Source organism: Lynx canadensis, chromosome D2 (genome assembly GCF_007474595.2).
Source record: "Lynx canadensis isolate LIC74 chromosome D2, mLynCan4.pri.v2, whole genome shotgun sequence".
In the NCBI taxonomy this organism is placed as follows: Eukaryota; Metazoa; Chordata; class Mammalia; order Carnivora; family Felidae; genus Lynx; species Lynx canadensis.
Genome location: NC_044313.2, coordinates 18,318,821 through 18,339,007, shown reverse-complemented (window position 1 = coordinate 18,339,007; position 20,187 = coordinate 18,318,821). Strand labels below are relative to the sequence as shown.

The 20,187-nt window shown below is 43.8% G+C and overlaps 1 protein-coding gene across 4 annotated transcripts in view; it reads right to left on the bottom strand.

Annotated features, from left to right (window-relative positions):
• Positions 1–20,187, bottom strand: part of GPAM (glycerol-3-phosphate acyltransferase, mitochondrial) — a 64,315-nt gene that overhangs the window by 4,444 nt on the left and 39,684 nt on the right. For all 4 annotated transcript variants that reach the window (XM_030334639.1, XM_030334641.1, XM_030334638.1 and 1 more), the window contains exons 7-20: positions 19,848–19,944; positions 19,052–19,188; positions 16,121–16,220; positions 15,581–15,793; positions 12,260–12,373; positions 10,661–10,746; positions 9,363–9,478; positions 6,961–7,031; positions 5,887–6,151; positions 5,268–5,410; positions 4,031–4,108; positions 3,254–3,394; positions 1,495–1,684; positions 249–307 (exon numbers count right to left, since the gene is read on the bottom strand). In XM_030334639.1, the coding sequence (XP_030190499.1) occupies positions 249–307; positions 1,495–1,684; positions 3,254–3,394; positions 4,031–4,108; positions 5,268–5,410; positions 5,887–6,151; positions 6,961–7,031; positions 9,363–9,478; positions 10,661–10,746; positions 12,260–12,373; positions 15,581–15,793; positions 16,121–16,220; positions 19,052–19,188; positions 19,848–19,944 (1,810 nt within the window). The remainder of the gene's footprint in view (positions 1–248; positions 308–1,494; positions 1,685–3,253; positions 3,395–4,030; positions 4,109–5,267; positions 5,411–5,886; positions 6,152–6,960; positions 7,032–9,362; positions 9,479–10,660; positions 10,747–12,259; positions 12,374–15,580; positions 15,794–16,120; positions 16,221–19,051; positions 19,189–19,847; positions 19,945–20,187) is intronic.

Sequence of the window (20,187 nt, the reverse complement as noted above, 5' to 3'; positions counted from 1 at the left end):
ATGTGAACGGTTTGGGGATGAAGAAGAAAATCAGCAAAGTTCTGGAACATCCAAATAAGTCTGTACCGATGGGCCTCACCTGCAGCATAACCCGCCCTCTCTCAATCCCCAGAAACGCTGTCATGATTCGTCCAGCAGAAACTGCTTTTCTCAGGGCCCACCCCAAACATAGGTGGCTCAGATAGACTAGATCTGGGCGGAAAGAGAACAGAAGACACAACTTTGTACTGTAAGTGGTGGGCACTCACCCCAATATCCTTGAACATTTTCACAGCATTCTTCACAAGGCAGTAAGTGGCACTCTCAGCTGTAGAGACAGGATAAGACCTTGTCAAAAAGTTCAGCAAACACAAAAATGCCAACATCCACAGTAAGAAAGTGTGGGAGGTGCTGGAGGCCTTGCGCACATCAGCAGACTGGGGCCAAGCTCCATTTCTGCTACTGCAACCCGTGAGGTCTCAAAGGATCTGCTGTTTCCTTAAACTTGCTCTGTCATCTTTTAAGGAAAAAACAGCAAGAAGACAGAAAGAGAGAGGGAGGGAGGAAACGAGAGAGAAAACGAAAAGAAGAAGAAACACCAACAACCATCTTGAAAGGTTCTTGAGAGAGGCAACCAAGACAGGGTGTAGAAATTCTGTTAAACCGCACAGTGACGCACAGACGATGCTCACATCAGTGGAACCAGAATGGGCACAAATCTAGAGGTTAGAAGAAGAGAATTCTGGACCCGGGTTTGCCCATTAACTAGCTATGTGATCTACGATAGTTTCCTCATCTATTAAGTGGGTGGCTCTATCTCTAGATATTCATCTATATGGATATGGAGAGACAGAGAGAGATGCCTAGAGAGAAATTATCTCTAGATCCCTTCCGGCTCTAGAAAATATCGATTCCAAGCAGTGTCAGTCCTAAGCCGTTAACTATATAAAACACTATTCACACCAGATCACACTTCTTATACAGCGAATGCCAGCCGGGTGTGGAGCACTGGAAACACGCGGCTGCTGGAGTGCAAATGGGCACGACCACCCAGGAATCACCTGGAGTGCTTACTGAAGCTGCCAGACGACTGCTAGATGCACCTAGTGTACAAGTGGGCATGTGTTTGCCCAGGACGTAGGACACATTCACAGTGGCGCCTGTCAGAGTAGCTCCGAAGTGCAGACAACCCAACTATCCATCGGTGATGGATAGAAATTATATGCAAGAAGTATTTATATGGTGGAGTACTATAAGGCAACAGAAGGAACAACCGCCCACATGCACTAACATGTACGAACCTCACTTACGATGTTAGGTGAAAAAAGCCGGACATAAGACTGTGTAACTGTATCATTCCGTTTATATAACGTACAAAAACAGACACTAACAGGAGTCTATGAAGTCGGAGGTCAGGTGAAGTGTGCAATTTTTCCTAACTGTCTACAATTAGCAGATTCCTATAATCGAAAGAGGCACAGCTTTTAAAAGAAGCCACGGTGGCGACACACGTACCATACACAGCGACGCTTCTTTCTGTCCTGGCGATCAGGTATTTGTGCAACTTCTGCAGATACTCTGGTTCCGGAACCGGGCCGGCGAAGTTGTGGATGAAGATGGCGGCGGAGCTGTAGGCCTCCAGCAGGGGCCCCAGGAGCCTCTGCAGGAAGGTGATGAACTGCTGGTGCTCCTTGGACTGGCTCACCTGGGAGTGCGAGAGCGGGCCATGCTGTCACCCGGCGGGAGAGAAGAAGCAAGCGCGCGGACACAGGGGCCTCCCGAGAGGCGGCAACTGAGACGGCGGCCTCTCACTAGTCACCCCCCAGAAGCAGCCTGCCACTCCGGGGGCACAGACCCTCTGCCGGAAAGGACTCTGGATGTGAAATGAGTTCTTCACGACAGTCCTCTTTCCTGCAGTACTTTAGATTTACATTCACTTCTGCCTGGAAGAACCAGTCATACTTAAATGACAGAATTATGACATTTTGCCATCACTGAAAATAGCGGGTCCCAAAGCTGGGCCCTCCAGGGTTCAAAGCCCAGCTCCACAGCACTCGAGTGTGAAAGAAGGCACCTGGCAAGACCACCAAGGTCACCTCGGTCCTTCCCAGCCTGCACTGGCTGCCACCACTAAGTGGCCTCGGGCCCACATGGTAACACAGTGGGGATGACAGTAGTGGTGACGAGGTGCGTGTGGCAGATGTGGCTCTCACTGCACCCACCCCTAACAGGCCAGCTCGGACAAGCCCCTGGCAGTGCCGAGGTAAGACCACTCCCCCTCTTAAAACCATGAACACTCAAAATGGAAAAACTTCTAAAGGTCATTTCGACTCTCCAAAAGCTACACCTCCTGAGTCTGTGTGGTGTGTGTGTGTGTGTGTGTGTGTGTGTGTGTGTAAATTGGAGGTACATACCACTGCAAAAAGAGTAAACTACTTAGTGCCAGGCCACCTGGGTGGCTCAGCTGGTTACGCAGCTGACTCTGGCTCAGGTCATGATCTTGCAGTTCATGAGTTCGAGCCCTGCGTTGGGCTCTGTGCTGACAGCTCAGAGCCTGGGGCCTGCTTTGGATTCTGTGTCTCCCCCTCTCTCTGCCCCTCCTCTGTTCACGTTCAGTCTCTCTCTCTCTCTCTTTCAAGAATAAACATTAAAAAAATTTTTTTAAAGAGTAATCCACTTAAAATACTCAGAAAAACATGGGTCATCAACTTATAAAATTACAAACCAGAGACAATCAATCTCTTAGAAATCTAAATTTTCTCCTCTGATGATCCGGATTTGTTTTAACTGAAGGCAAAGACCTCAATGTATGAAATTCTGGGAGGGTTGGCAAGACTGAGAATGACTCAGAAAGAGTCACCGGCCAGTGACAGCCGAATAGAAATCCCTCCCCAACTCTGGGCACTGCCTGGCTTTACTGATGACTGAAAGTCCTCCCTCTTCAGGAGTGAGCGTAAGTGTAGGGAAACACATTTGCACCTGTGCATTCTGATGACAGAGCTGTGACAGGTCTCCTTCCCGACGTTCATCTTCCTGAATTTGCACTTCTGTGTCCTTTTCCATTGCCTACACCCAAACTGAACCACTGGGGGGGTATTCATTCACCTCAAACATTTGAGTATCTTTACCAGGCAGAAAGCACTGTGGCTGGTTTATGGGTGCTAGAGATAGGAATAAGCCACCCGAGTCCCGTTTATAAGAACCTCACTACCTAAGGGCAACATAAACCCCAACTCTTCAGTGTAACATCCACCAGAATTCTTCACCGAAGTACCTTCAGGTAGCAATCTCGCTGCTCCTCACCAAAATCACTGTCTTCATCTTCTTCATCGCTTCTCCAAGACAAAGTCTCTGGAAGCTTCTTGTCCCACTGCTGCTCAGCGAGACCAGGACTAGTATCTTCTTGGTCATCTTGCTATGCCAAAGAGACGACCAACAGGAAATAAATACGTGCAGGCACACAAGACATCTGCCTGGCTGGACAGCAGACAAAGTATCCTCTCTCACTGCCCTCCCCTACTCCTGTTAGCCATCCACAGCATCCACAGAGCACCTCCCTCTCCAAACTCAGAATCACTTGGGAGACAGCAGGGAAGGAAACAAGAAAGACACAGCGGGGAAGCTACCAGACAGAGCAAATAATAACACCCCCACCTCCTCTAAATTGGTATCTACTTTCCCAGGCCGTACTTGCTGTCCTAAATCTACAAAACTTAAAATCTCAAAAGAGAAAAACGCGTGTGTGCAAACCACAAGCACTGATATGTAAAACATCTCATCTTGGAATGAAAACTTCTGGGTATCACAGAATCAAGTCACGATGGGTTCTGGACAAGACCAGTGACACAAAAGAAACCAAAGTATTAAAAACAATCCCCAAAGACATTTACTCTCCCTATCCTTACTTTTCTTTTCATGTGGGCTTGACTATATACCAAATGTGATTACTGGCTGAAATAACTGCCTGTAACATTAGTTAAAATAATCGGGAGGAAAGAGAAGGAAGAGTGAGAACCTAAGCAAAGGCGAATAAAGCAAAGCCACCTCTCACCTCTGCCACTGTGAGAATGCCATACTGGATAAACCTTCCTACTGTCTCGTGGCAAATTTGGTAAAATGTCTGGCAGGGCTGAAAAGAAAAGGCATTTAAATATAAATGTCGCCGACTTTTCTAAAGACAGAAACACGGTACAAGGTGACTGCCAAATGCTTCCGTATCAACCCCCTCACGCCACTGGGAAGCCTTAAGATCCCCGTTGCCCACCCTCTCGCTAAATGCCTGGTCAAAGGCAAAGCCCATGAAGAGCCCTCGTTCTGTCAGAGCACCCAGGGTGCCACCACGTGCAAAGGGTGCCACCACGTGCAAAGGGTGCCCCGAGCTCAGCGTCTCCCGCAGGGGAGCAAGTCCTCATCAGGACTGCCTGTCGGGCCCTACCACCTATTTCTTTTTCTTTCTGAGACAATTTCTCTGCAAATGCTACCTCACAGTAAATATTGTACATAAAAGTGGTAGATGAGGAAAGACAATACTCAAATAGCTCAAAAATGACTCAGGAAAAGGACAAGGTCAATCCTGGGAGCTTTACCTACCCCATTCCATCCTGCTGTCCAAAGTTCATGCAAAACAGATTCCCCAACGGGACGACAATATACCACACACAAATAATGCTGCTATGGAGGAGGGCTGTACTCACAATACATGTACTCATAAATGTTCCAGGACACGTTCAAATGAGTGGGAAAGAGTATTAGACTTTAAATAGAATACGAGTTCTTTTTGTTGATGATTTTGAGGAAACAGAATCTATTGCCTAATATGTATGTCTCATTGTGAATGTCTAGAAGTGCCTGAATAGAACATAAATGTTCATCAGTACTGCTGGGTCTTAGTTTTCCCATTCGTAAAATGATAAGGGCTTGCAAAGATGATTTTTAAGACTGTTTCTAGCTCTTATCTTCTGGGCATGTTAATAATTTACAAACCTATGACCCAGTGTCTTATGTACAATAAGAGCTCAGTAACTTTGGATCTGACTGATGGAGAACGTTGAGCCATCTGTCCCATCACGCCTCCCAGCTGCATGAAAGGTTCACTGGAGCAGTGACCCCAACAGCAAACAAAGATAGTACACAACATGTTGACCGGATGGTCACTGAGACCCAGGAGTAGAGCGTACAACTTTAAAAACAGACCAAACAGCCTCTGAGACAAAAACACAAAGGTGGCTCGTGTTTTCACAAAAATGCTCGAGAAAAAGAACAGGCAACACGAAGGACTGTTCACTTACGAGAGCTATGATGCCTTCATTAGAGAGCAGATAGCACAGGCTGGCGGCCTTCCGCACAAGCTGCTCCTGGCTGATCAAGTTAGGGGACGTTCCCGCAGACCCTCCGGAGCCCCTCTTGTGCAGAACCGCATAAAGGCTGCAGGCTAAGGAAAGAGATGCGTCAATGAAGCCAACAGCCTTACAGCTCCAAGAATTTCCATAAATCCCTTCAGGATCCAGGGCTCATGATTCCATGGGATCCCAACTCCATCAAACACGTTCCTCAGGCACTTCCGACCCTCCTGCTCTCCTTCTCCTCTGCCCCCTCTTGATCGCAACTGAGCGCCCTACACTCATTTTACTGCTATGTGTAGTGCTGTCTCAGTCACGTTTCCAGCTCCTGAGAGCAAAACATGTTCCCTCTCCTCCTCAGTAATAAGTATACTATGCAAACAGTAATTCAGTAACTACTTGCTGATAAATGTATGAATAAGCTATAGTGATAGAGATTCTATTTTTATTTGAAAACTGAAAATACAGCAACACATTCCCTTAAACAAGGGGCTACCATCCAAATCAACACCACTCTGTGCTTTAGGCCCTTTTCCTGCCCATGAGGGTACCCCGGGGCAGGCCATACCTATGATGGCCTCCATGATGAAGACGTGGAGTACCCCGTTGCTGTAGAAGTTGAGTTCAAAGACTGACGGGACAGTTGTGCTAGGAGTAATAAAAAACTCATCGTTCCTGCTGGTGTGAGTGATCGTGACACAATTTCCCAGCAGCTGGATGGCGTGCATAACTACGTCTTCGGAGTTTCCTGAGAACCCCAGGTCAAAATCTCGAGCCAGGACTTCCTCCTTCATCACAAAGAAGTCCTCCACCAATGTGGAGAGATCAATTCCCTAGAGAAACAGACAGAAATGGTCTCACGACAGTGGAAAACCTACGTCCCAAAAGGCCATGAGGCCATTCCGAGGAGTTTTCTCCTTGCCTTGGCTTTCCTGCAGCCTGCTGTTGGCACATACAGGAAAAGGGCCAGAATATCAGTGCACAGGTGGTCAGAAAACTGGTGAAAAGGCCGGTCCTCCAGAAAGCCAAGATATTCACATCCAGAGAACACTCTGGCCACCACACGTGATAGGAGCATATAAGGTGACAAAGGGAAGCAGCAGCCATCTAAAAGTAAGAAGTGCTTATTTCTTAGCAGTAATTTCCCTCATTTTAAATATTTATCTGACAACTACTTATTTGGTGCATATGTATACACACACACACACACACACACACACACACACAGGCACTATGTTTGGTGTTGAGAAATGACTGTGAATGGGACAGACACACTCTCCTGTCACAGGGCTTAGACAGACGCATTAAGGGAAGATGGTCCTAAATACAAATCAAATAGCTTGGAAACCGTCAGCTGTCAGAACACTTACTGCACATCAATGCGATATGCCTTATTTACGTGAACTGTATTACTCAAGGCATGTCTTACTGCCACATATATCATGCAGTCTCTGAGGTTTCTTTTCACATGGACTTTCTCCATCAGAGTTGTAAGCTCCTGTGGGCAGGCTGCTTAGCTTATTTTACTGCGTATCTCATGAGCACAAGCCGGAACTGGGCCAGACTTATTAGCGAGCGAGTATCTGGACAGCTGCCCAAGCCTTCTCGTGCTTTCTCAACTCCAGTAACACTGCAGACATACCTGCCTGTGTCTGTAGAGGAGCAGGCAGGCCACGATGTGTGTTGACATAATGGCACAGGACTTGCTAGCAGCTGGAAGGCAAACACAAAGCTTTAGGTTCCCTTCTCTTTTAATATAGCTGGAAGTTTCTAAAAGTACCTAAATCTTTTATTTATTTTCAAAGAGAGAGAGAGAGAAAGAGTATGAGCGAGCAGGGGAGGGGCAGAGAGAGAGAGGGAGAGAAGGAATCCCAAGCAGGCTCTGCACTGTCAGCATGGAGCCTGACACGGGGCTCGATCCCACAAACCATGAGATCATAACCCGAGCTGTAATCAAGAGTCGGGCACTTAACCAACTAAGCCACCCCGGTGCCCCTCAAAGTACCTAAACCTCGAACAGGAGTATTTAAAACTCTAAATACCTCCACATCTACCACATTTCCCGTAACTATGATTTATTGAAGGGAAATTACAACATTATACCATGTTCTGGGCCCACAGAACCTCACTAGAGATCACTATTATAACAGAAACTAGCCTAAGATGGCTCCACCTTCCAAACAGGCCAGTGGAACTTTGTTACTGAATGACTGAGAGACACCTTTAGGGAAATACCAAGACCCAAATTATACGCCTGTTCTGGTGGTTCTATGGGGCATCACACTTGCGTGTTTCTGGACTTGTTCCCAGCTGCAGTCCACAAGAACTGTGCCTCCTGCTCTCCTGGTGCAGGCAGATTCACCATCACAGTAAAAGAAAGGTGTAGTGGGAGAAGAGGGTAGTAGGCTTGAAGTCAGAAAATTTGGACTCAAATCCTAATTCCTACACTAATTTCATAACTTGGGGGAAATCGCTTCCACCCCCATGCCACAGCTTCCGCACTGCTAAGATGAAATGTGCCGCGTGCACTGGACTGAGGGTGCATGATCAACCTTCCAGGTCAGAGGGAGGGAGGGAGAGGACAGAAGTGTATCTGAGAGTTACTATGGCCCCTAACCCAGTACTCTGAGTTCGTAGAAAATTATCATCATATAAGTCAAATAAGTATCTATGGAATATTCCGAAATAAACACACCGCTTGTGAACATTCTGAGATAACGAATTCATGAATACTCCACTCACAGTGTTATCTCCAGTGTTTGAAAAACAAAGTACCAAGTACCATATTTATTGCCATTAAAAAGAATATTTGTCAAGAGTTTTTTAAAAACACAAATATGTGTGTTACAACTGGAAAACAGCACTATATAAACCTGTAAAAAATACTTTTTTTTTTTTTTTTTAATTTTTTTTTTTCAACGTTTATTTATTTTTGGGACAGAGAGAGACAGAGCATGAATGGGGGAGGGGCAGAGAGAGAGGGAGACACAGAATCGGAAACAGGCTCCAGGCTCTGAGCCATCAGCCCAGAGCCCGATGCGGGGCTCGAACTCACGGACCGCGAGATCGTGACCTGGCTGAAGTCGGACGCTTAACCGACTGCGCCACCCAGGCGCCCCTAAAAAATACTTTTAAAGACCAGATGGCAACATCCCTGGTTATCTGGGCAGTGGGTTTTATCTTTATCTCCCAACTTCCCAACATTATGCACGTATTATTTTGAGCACACGGAACTTAAGCAGGAGAGAGACACAGACGGGAGCTTAAGAAAGGAGACTCCGCCCTCTTGTGAAGCAGGAGGGCAGGAGCGAGGCTGGGCGAGGAAGCCCCCACGGTGGCGCCACCAGGAGGGGCTGAGAGTCTGGCCTGACTCACGGTGAGGCTCGGGGAAGGGCAGGGACAGCCCACCTGGGCTGTGCACTAAGGGACCACAGCACTGCCTGCCACAGGACGGCCAAGCAGATTCTACAACATGACACACGTTGCCACTTGGGACTTAGAGGAGGCGGATTCTGTACCCCCACTCTCTCTACCCCGGCTCAGTCCCACTTGAATTATTTGTGCACAACTGTGCCACCAGGAGCAGCACAAGCTCGTACAGAACTGCTAATTATTCAGTTTGTATTCCCCACAGCGAAAACAAAGCTTTACACATACATGATGGCCCCTCGATATCTGCTGGGTGAAAATAAGCATGGGGTCAGCAGGCAAAGGGACACGCGACTCTAAAATTAGATGCCATACTGCTAGTTAGTTCAAACAAACAAGTTCGTGAGCAAAAGAGGCAACAGATCATCCTGACGGTACTACTTTTTAGAAAGCAGAAGACCTACCACATGAGCACCTAATTACCAGGCGCTGTGCGTGAGGTTTTCCTCGATCCGTTCAGATGCCCACAGCATCCCCTTTCTAATAACATGCCATCACCACCCCTGTAGCAGGTGATGCCACCAGAGGTACAGATGTCTCCAAAACCAGTGTGGTCTGCCCTGCATGTGCTGAGTCTGCAAGGCAGGATTATAAAGAGTCTGGCGTTGGACTTACTGAAGAGGATGTGCTCGGCCAGATTGGCAATTAATCTTCTTCGGAAGGATTCACCTGTTGCATTTCTGGGCTCGGTAACGGATGTGTCTGCACCTTCATCAGCAGCATCACTGGGTCTGAAAAGATTTTTTTTTAATTAGACTCTACAACCACACTCTTTTATAAGCAAACCATCTAGAACTAAGGTGTAAATGTATCAGACACTTCCAACCACTACACAGTCTACATTTAAACCACCAACAGATTATTTCTGTGCATTGTCTTCCTCCATAATATACTTTATTGGGTTTAACACACTCTCCTGACCAAAAGACTTTTATCGAGTTAGGACTAGTCTATTGGTACATCACCCCCAAAACCCACTGGCTGGTCAAAAAAACTGCATAAAGCAAGATATCTCATTTCATTATCATTATTTTTTTTTTTGAGAGAGAGAGAAAGAGCACAAGTGGGGGAGGGGGAGGGAGAATTCCAAGCAGGCTCCGTACTGAGCACGGAGCCTCATGCGGGCTTCATCCCATGATCATGTGAGATCATGACCTGGGCCAAAATCAAGAGTCAGACGCTTAACTGACTGGGCCACCCAGGTGCACTGATACCTCATTTTATTTTTGATTTTTTTTTAATCTTTTAAAAATGTTTATTTATTTTGAGAGAGAGAGAGCGAGAGAGCGTGTGCGCACAAGTGGGGGAGGTAGGAAGAGAGAGAGAATCTCAAGCAGGCTCCATGCTATCAGAGCAGATCCCAACGCGGGGCTCAATCTCACAGACCATGAGATCGTGACCCAAGCCGAAATCAAGAGTCTGCTGCTTAACCGACTAAGCCACCTAGGTGCCCCCCGATACCTCATTTTGAAACATTTCTAAAATTTCAACACTTGAACACATTAAGGGAAGGGCTTAATATTTAATTTCTCTAAGTTACAATTCAATTTGAGTTCTGGAAAACTGACATAGGAAAACTCTTTCATGCTCTGCACTAACAATATACATAACCTAAGCTACTACCAAAAGGAATTCAGTTCCCACATTCAAAAGCATAAATCAAATAAGAACTCTTACCCGATTCATACATTCAAAAAGATTTTATAAGGCAAATAATCAGAAACCTCCAGACTAATATGAAAACCCATCACTTCACTATCCTTTATCAAACCAAGAGAAAAGTTCCTCAAAGTGAGGAAGTGAAAACGAGAACATGCACATTCTTCAGAAAAGTAACCTATTTTTCTATGCCGTGGAGGGAACAACAGATACTTGTTGGTTTCGTTAGTATACCACATTTCCCCAAATCTTACCTTGGAGGAAGGATGGCTGGTAGCAATGCCTGCTCCAGGGAGAGTGGAGCAGATGCGGGTTTCTGACTCTGGCTTTCCAAATATTCCTGGAGCCATGGGGGAATACAACACAATCATTAACTCTCATTGTCTTGCTTACATAAACATACATAAAATACAATTTGCTCTTCAAAAAGTAAAAAGGGAATAGTTTATAAAATGAGCCACGCTACAGGGCAGAAGTACCACACTCAAGGAACTTCAGAAGCGCGGACTCACCCCAGAATGCTGGCAAGCGCAAAATCGAAAGACTGATTATAGAAAGGATGGGACAGTGATGCTTAAGCTCAATTATTTAAAAGTTAAAGGAATGAGAAAGAATGAAATATGGCCTTTTGTAGCAACGTGGATGGAACTGGAGAGTGTCATGCTAAGTGAAATAAGTCATACAGAGAAAGACAGATACCATATGTGTTCACTCTTATGTGGATCCTGAGAAACTTAACAGAAGACCATGGGGGAGGGGAAAAGAAAAAAAAAAAAAAAAAAAGAGAGGGAGAGAGCCAAACCATAAGAGACTCTTAAAAACTGAGAACAAACTGAGGGTTGATGGGGGGGGGGGGGGGGGGGGGGGGGAGGAGTGGGTGATGGGCATTGAGAAGGGTACCTGTTGGGATGAGCACTGGGCGTTGTATGGAAACCAATTTGACAATAAATTTCATATTAAAAAAATAAAATAAAAATAAATAAAAGTTAAAGGAAAACTCATAACTTCTCTCACATCTACATGAAATTATTTGACATTCCCAATTATTACTATTAGTGATAATCAACACAACCATGCTTTTTAAAGGAAATCTGACAACCTGAGGGTTACGTAATAGTCAAAAGAACCTCCATCCAAAAGCAAATCCTAACAATACAGGGAAGATGTGCAATGGTTTTGAAAAAGACAAAATGGAAAGAAATGGCAAGGCTCCTAGAAGGTGAAAGCGTGTAAGGCCAGGAAGCGTCCAGCCCGGCAGTTAGAATCTTTAAAGTAAAGGTATGAAAAAGGAAAAAGCAGGACTTCTGCTCCCTACCCCTGGGCTCCCAATTTCCATACTCATCCTTCTCCTTCTTTACCAACTTGAAAATCTTAGGAATTTAAAACTGCCAGGACCCCAGGGACCCACCAGCCCCAGGCTCCTCCATAAGAACAGCACTATCCCTTTGAATGTGCGGGTGTGAGATTCCACTCAGTAGAACAGAACATCATCCTGGACTGTCAACTGTACCCTACTTTAGGGGCTAGGTTTTGAAATTTTTCCATAAAGGCAATTTTAGAACATAATATAAAATAGCAACATATATTATGAAGCAACATGCAAAATTCCCGCGAACTAAAAAAAATAATAAATACGGACCCCGCTACTTCCCAAAGATAGACATTTAGTATCATGCCAACAGGCATACTTTGGTGGGATAATTTAGGAAATGCCATTCTTGACATAGTCCTCATTTTACAAGAGAAGAAACTGAGGTCACACATACAGGAGGCAACAGAGGCAGGGGCAGAGGCCACATCTTCTGACTCGGAGCTACGCCAAGGCTTTAACAGAGCCTCATTCCAACACTCACCTTTAAGGAAAATGGTTGTGCAAAATCCACTCTGACACATCCGTAGTTTTTTCGTAACATTCTGATAACGCCTCTAGCTACGCTCCAAAGGCTCTCGTTCTTCTTAGGTTTTCCCTAAATTCCAATTTTCAAAAGAATAGTGTGGATAAGAGATAAAGCTAACAGGTATTCTGCTATACAAAAACTACCAGTTATTTTTATGGAAACTGGAGGTTTGTATTGAAAAGGACAACACTGAATAAAGAGGGAAAGTACGTATTCATTGACTGAGACCTGTCAGAAAATGGTCAGCATGCAAGATGCTACAAGATGTAATCCTTTCATTAGGGGAGGCAGTTTGGTCAACGAAAAACAGAACACTTAACGCTAATTCATTTAGTACACTTCACACCATTCACAAAAACACCACTACAAACTATGGTGCTGGCACAAAAATAAAAACATAGATCAATGGAACAGAGTACAAAGTCCAGAAATAAACCCACAATTATATGGTCAATTAATCTTTGACAAAGGAGGAAAGAATATGCAATAGGAAAAAGACAGCCTCTTCAACAAACAGCGTTGGGAAAACTGGACAGCAGCAAGCAAAGAATGAAAAACGGACCACATTCTTTCACCACACACAAACATAAACTTGAAATGGATTAAAAACCTAAATGTGAGACCTGAAACCATAAAAATCCCTGAAGAGAGCACAAGTAGTAATTTCTCTGACATCAGCCATAGCAACATTTTTCTAGATAGGTCTCCTGGGGCGAGGGCAAAAAAGCAAAAATAAACTATTGGGACTACATCAAAATAAAAAGTTTTTGCATAACAAAAGAAACATTTAACAAAACTAAAAGACGTCCTACTGAATGGGAGAAGATATTTGCGAACAAAATATGTGAAAAAGGTTAGTGTTAAAATATACAAAGAAGTGATACAACTTAACACCAGAAAAAACAAATAATCCAATTAAAAAATGGGCAGAAGACATGAACAGAGAAGTCTCCAAAGAAGACTTACAGATGGCCAATACATGAAAAAATGCTGAACATCACTCATCAACAGGGAAATGCAAATCAAAACTACAATGAGATATCACCTCACATCTGTCAGAATGGCTAAAATCAAAAACACAAGAAATAACAAGTGTTGGCGACGATGTGGAGAAAAAGAATCCCTCTCGTGCACTGCTGGTGGGAATGCAAACTGGTGCAGCCACTGTGGCAAACGGTATGGAGGTTCCTCAAAAAGTCAAAAACAGAACTACCCTATGATCCAGGAATCGCACTACTGGGTATTTACCCAAAAATCAAAAAAAAAAAAAAAAGGCTTTAAAGGGATACACGCACCCCTATTTTATTGCAGTATTTACAACAGCCAAATTATGGAAGGAGCCCAAGTGTCCATTGACAGATGAATGGATACAGATGTGGTGCATACATACACAATGGAATATTACTCGGCCACAAAAAGTATGAAATCTTGCCATTTGCGGTGACAGAGAGAGAACTAGAGAGTATAATGCTGAGCAAAATAAACCCACTCAGAGAAACACAAATACCATATGATTTCACTTATATGTGGAATTCAAGAAACAAAACAAATAACAAAGGAAAAGAGAGAGAAACCAAGAAACAGACTCAAAACTATAGAGAACAAACAGATGGATACCAGAGGGGGTAACCTGGTAACCTGGGGGTGTAGGAAACAGGTGAAGGGGGTGAAGACTGCACTTGCAATGAGCACTGAGTAATGTAGAGAATTGTTGAGTCACTATCTTGTACACCTGAAACTAACATAACACTGTTTAACTGTACTGGAACTAAAATTTAAAGCTTGAAAAAGAAAAAAAAAATACCACTGCAAATCAACGAAAGATAAAACTGGTGCAACAGGAAGGAGAACGGTTTGCAGTTCTGAGAAAAATAAGATGTCAAAGAAGCCACTTAATATGAAGTCTGATGATCACCAGTGTCCAAATATCTAACATTAGGCAACTGAACGCCAAATCCAGCCCCACGGTGGCCTTTAACCCTATTATTCATTTAGTAACATTTCCTGAACATTAATTTACATAAGGCACAATGACAGGCATATAAGGGACACAGGACTCTGATATGGCCTCATGAGACAGGGTGAGTGGTGCACACCTTCAAGACAGACAAATATACACAAGGAGGGGTCTCCTAAGAGAAACTCAGGTAACAGTTCAGCTCATCACTTCATTCGTAAATTATCCATTCATTCTAATTATCCAGTGTCCTTCAGCTTCTGGCATGCTTCCACACTAAACAAGAGCAAAACAAAATCTCTCTGGAACTCTCACAATGCAGGTAGGAATGGGAAGTTGGTAAGAGCACTCTCGAAAACTCAGTATCTACTAAAGCTGAACATATGTATACTTTATGACCCAACCATTTCCACTCCTAGGTACATACCTAACAAAATGCATACCTGTGTTCATCAAGATAAATATACAAGATTGACCATAGTCAAAAAACTAGAAACCAAACTGTTTTCAACTGAATAAACCATAGTACACGCATACACTGGAATACTACATGACTATGAGAATGAACACACTCTAACTATATGCAGCATGGATGAATCCCACCAACACCTACTTGAGCAAGGAAAACCAGAAGACCACACACTACACAATTTCATTTAGGTAAGAGTCCAAAAATAGGCAAAACCAATCTATTCTGTAAGAAGTCAAGATAAACAGTTACCCTTGAGGGGACAGTGAAGAAAGGGGCACAAGGGGGGCTCCTAGGGGCTAATAATATTGTCCCTTGCTGTGCGTGATTCCTCGGGCATGTTCACTTTGGGATAGGATAATTCAAGCTACAGGCTTATGATCTGTGCATTCTTCTGCAACTTACTATACTCACTTCAATAAAAAGTTTACTAAGAAGTTACTGCCACCTACCAAGTTAATTTATTCTAAATTGCTTTATCAACATGATCTCAGCATTTCGTCAGGCTGAACTTACAATTTATACACAAACTACAACCCCGGGGAAAACGACATATATATAACCCTCCAGGCAGAGATGGCAACATGGGGCCAAGTGTTCTCCCATTTCCCGATCCCACGATCGAGGCCAGCACTGAAGAATCTAGCCACACCACTCCCTCCGAGAGCAGGGAAGCGCCACATTAGCACTACCCATCAGGCGGGCACAAAAGATGAAAACTACTCACCATGCCCATTCTACATGTATCCTGTTTTAAACAGTACCAGAAACCCTCCTCATTCCAAAAGCACTTCTCTAAAAGCAAAAGACTTGAAAGTGAAGAAGACTTTTGGGTGGGCAATCCTCTTACCAGTTGTTCGCCATTGTAGTGACCTTCAATAATGCGATCGTAGGAGATTCCAACAGGTATGATCAAGATGTCTGGGATGGTATTGGTAGACAGCGTATCAACCACAACTGACAAAAGTCCTGCCCGAGCACAGGAGGTTTTCCCACTCCTAGAGCGTGTGCCTTCCAGAAAAATCTCTAAGAATTGCTGCTGTCGAAGTAGTTCAACTATATGCTGGAACAGGAGGAGAATGTAAACATGAAATCAAGCCCGCTCCACTTAGAACAAGCTCAGCCAAGTTAAATCTTCCAACAAATGAAAACCTAGAACTTCACTACTGACAAAGTGTTTCACTCACGTAAATAATAGCAAGACAGCTCCTCCAAGCTCTATTTTGGTGATTACAAAAATAATCATCAAACCCATACCCAAACAATACCACTCAAATAATTACACAGACAACATTCTTTTTTTTTTTTTTTTAAATCTCAAAGTCTCTTTTTCTTCTACTGTGGAATAACGACTATAACTGCTTTAAGGACACTGAGACAGCATACATACCCCGTGGAGCAAAGCTCTATAGAGAATATCCTTCCGCCCATCTGGCGTTTCATCTAGCTTTCGTCGGATGAAAAAGCCCCCAAGCTTATGGATCAAGGTACTAGATATTGAAGAATGCGTTAGTTATTTACATAGAAAAATATACGAATACTTAAATTCCAACTTACTTCAAAACATACACCATATGAATATAAACCATGTGTCGTTTGAGCTGCTGACATTTTTCCACTTTCCATATTACTGATGTTTCAGTCGCTTACATCATTCATCAGCCTTCAGAACATCACTTTGTGTACTGAAGCCCTATTAATGTCTGTTCACAACCAAAAGAAGTGTGTACGATATCCCTGCAAAGGTGGTGTTACAGATTTTAAGAGGATTATGAAATACTGCTAAATTTTAAAACCCTGTCAAGGGTCTCAGGGCACCAACCATTAGACATCCTGAAATGTGCTTCTGGCACATGAACTACAAAATGAATATGAGGTTACAAAAGCTCCTATGGGGACATTTTTTCAAGAAAGTACGGCTTAGAGAGTATCTCTGTGAGCCCATAATTTTATCAAACCCAAACCAAGCATAACCAATTTTCTAAAACGTGAAACAAGAATGTGCTTCATGTACACTTACACAGGGATAAAGCGATTCTTTTCTCAATCTCTTGTTTCTTTCTACAACATTGATGGATTTTTATATTACGATGAAATTTTATAATATGCAAGTCAACCTTTCCAAACGCAGAGCCTCTTCCTAATTCTTCTCTAATAGAGTGATATTAAAATAGCAATATCAACACATATTTCCAGTATCTTCTGTAGTCAGGATAAGGAGGCAACAGTAAGATGTCCCCAGAGCTAAATATCACTCTCTGAGAACAAGACTGCAGAGAAGTTCATAGCGAATGTGAGATGAGGCACCCACGGAACAACCCACCCCAGAAAGTGACTTGTGAATGTATAGGTTGGCACGTAACAAAAGAAAGCTGCAAATCAACAGGTAAGGTCACTGACTGGCTGTCACGTATGAAGGAAAGACGAGCTAAGCAACGACTGGCATAGAGTTCATGAAAAGAAAAGTTGGATTATGTGAAATTATCAATTTTTAACATGCATTTCCATGGGATCCTTCCAGGAGCACTTCCAAGCTGAGAACCTGGAGGGAATGATTACAGGAGTTATTCTCATTGTAGGAAAGGCAAACTGTACAGGGCAGGGCCTCCCTAGAGCCCGAAGGGAACACTCCTCTTGGCTCTAAATCTATGCCGGCCAACAACTTTCTGATGACACTCTTCCCCTCCAGTGGGCTTCATGCCCAGTGCGAAGCCCAACATGGGGCTTGAACTCACAACCCTAAGATCAAGACCTGAGCTGAGATCAAGAGTTGGACGCTTAACTGACTGAGCTGCCCAGACACCCCAACTTTCTGGTGACTTTCTAATGCAACTTCCCAGGTTCCTCAATACTGGGAAGAGGTGTGCAGAAGAGTAAACAGATGTTCTAGTCCCTAGAAAAGCATGTCTGCCCCGTACGGGTATATCACATTGTATTAGAGCTATTTGTCCACATTCCCCAGTAGATTACGAGCAATTTGAAGGAAAGGACACAGCACTTCTTCACTCTTGTCTAAAGTATAGCTGGGTAAGAATCAGCTGACTGAATGAATGAATGGCTCCGCTCATTCACATGAGTCTGGTTAGCCACAGACCCATTCACATGAATCTGGTTAGCCACAGAACTCTGAGCCCAGCAATTAGGAAGGAGCTCCTTGGACTGTGAGACTGAGGAAAGGGAGATGACTGCCACTTTGTGAGACCCTGTGTGCACAACCCACAAGCCCACTTCCCGTCCTGTTACTGTAAGTCTATCCTCCTCATACTCCCTACTGCTTGCTCAGAGCTGACCTCAGGGGTGCTCTATGCTTTGAAATTTGAGCCTTCAATATCCCAAACCAACTAAACCTACTCCTTGTTCATTCCCCATTGGTGCTCAGCTCCACTATGTACCTAGTACCCTGGCGGTAAAGATCAAGGAGTGTCCCTCCCTCATCAACCTCTCCCACTCTGGACTAGCATTTGGTCTTATAAATTCACCTTACTAAATACTTTTCAAATCTATGCCCTCCTCACCAAGAGCACCACTACAAATTTTAATCTAAGCCTTCGTTATCTTTTGCCTGAACTCTTACAATACAGTCAGAATGGTTCTAACTCCCTCTAATCGAGAGTGACTTTTCAAAATGCAAATCTGACCACTTCTCAACTACAGGATACACTCTAAACTCTCGGCTTAAAAATTGTTCTGACCCAGCTCTCACTCCCTACGCAATGGCCACCTCTGGCCTCTGACCCTTCCCACCGTATCCTGCACTCTAACCCTAACCCTATTGAACTGTCTGCCGCTTCCTAACCGTACGACACACTTGAAACTTTCTGCATCTTCACATGCTATTTCCTCTGAACGGAACCCACCGCATCCTCTGAAAACTTCTAAAATACACCTTTTGCGTCATGCTGAAATCATTACATGTTTCTAGTGTTACTAAATTACGAGGTCAAAGTTAACAGGTGTGGTTCTTCTCACCTACTTTGTACCAACACCACCGTCCACCCCCACCCCCATCTTCCCTACTGCCAACCCTGATACAGTAATTTGCTATGTGGTCTAATTGCCTTTCAGCCATTTGATAAATATTGCCCATGAAGTTGAGGTATTCACAGTTCACCAAGCATTCCATACAGAACACAGGAAGAACGGTGATAGTCTTATAGCTTTTTTGTACTTTTCAACTTTTCCACAATAAATTTTTATAATGAAAGTAAAGCAGCTCATGTCATCTTTACAGTAACGTGGTTCAAACCATAAAAGGAAAAAAAAGAAAAATTTAAGATACAATCTTTTCCATACCTTACATTTCAAAACAAGCTGATCTTACCTGAAGATGGGAATGTTGAGATTGTTGCCGGAAGCGATGTATGGCGCCTTGATGTTATGGCAGAAGAGAATGAACGTGAGCAGCAGATAATCAATGTGTGATCTGTGAACTGGTAGAAACAGAAGTGGCAAATTCATCTAGTAAAAGAAAAAAATGCCAAAGTTCAAACTCAAACGCGAACTTGGATCACACTCTGCAACTTCATATTTGGTCAGAATCACTCAAACACAGGCTGATCAACGACTCGTTCTTGAAAAACATTTTCCGGTAACATGCATTGTAATACTTCCGCGGCTGAAAACCACCAGAGCCACAATAAAAAGGAGCTGGGGAAGGAGAAGCACAATGGAGAGTTCAAGTGGACTCTCTCTGTCTTCTGAGAGGCAGCCCTGATTATGTTTAAAAAAAAAAAAAAAAAAGAAAAGAAAAAAGGCAAAGGGTTGAGAGGCAAGCCTGGTTTGGCTTGAAATCACAGGCGATCATTTACCAGCCAGGACTGGAAAATCTTAATCTGTCTGTGCTTTATATTTCCTCATTTATAAATAGGGATTATTCCACCTGCTCTCAGAGTTGTTGCAAAGCAACCCACCCAAGGAATCCTGCACAGCTGGCAGGTCCCCCTTCACCCACCTCTCAGCCCCTCACCAAATGCCACTGCGGTACATCTCTCAGGGGGGGCATCTGCTGAACGGGCAGGAATGCACACAGCACACAAAAGAACATTTCCATACAGAAGAGCTCTAACATCATCCACAAACATGGGGAAAATGGAATGACAGATCACAGAAACTCTTGCCTCAGTTGCAGCTTTAACCATCTCAAGTTGGCCTTTGTGAATCTGAATATTCCAAAAGAAGCTGTTGAACAGTTTGAGCAACACCCATCCCGTCAGTCTAAGGGGGAGGGGGGAGAGAAGAAAAGGAATTTAAATGCATCTACATACATTTATATAGACGTTGACTTTTATCTATTCAAGTTTCTGAACCTACAACCTAAAAGTGCTTTCAAGTGACTTAGTGTCTGTATCTGCATCTGAACTTTTACATATAGACTCATAGATACAGATTACTTATTACAGACTAAAATCTTCCATTTTTATTTTACAGACTAAAATCTTCATTTCACTCAAAGAGCAG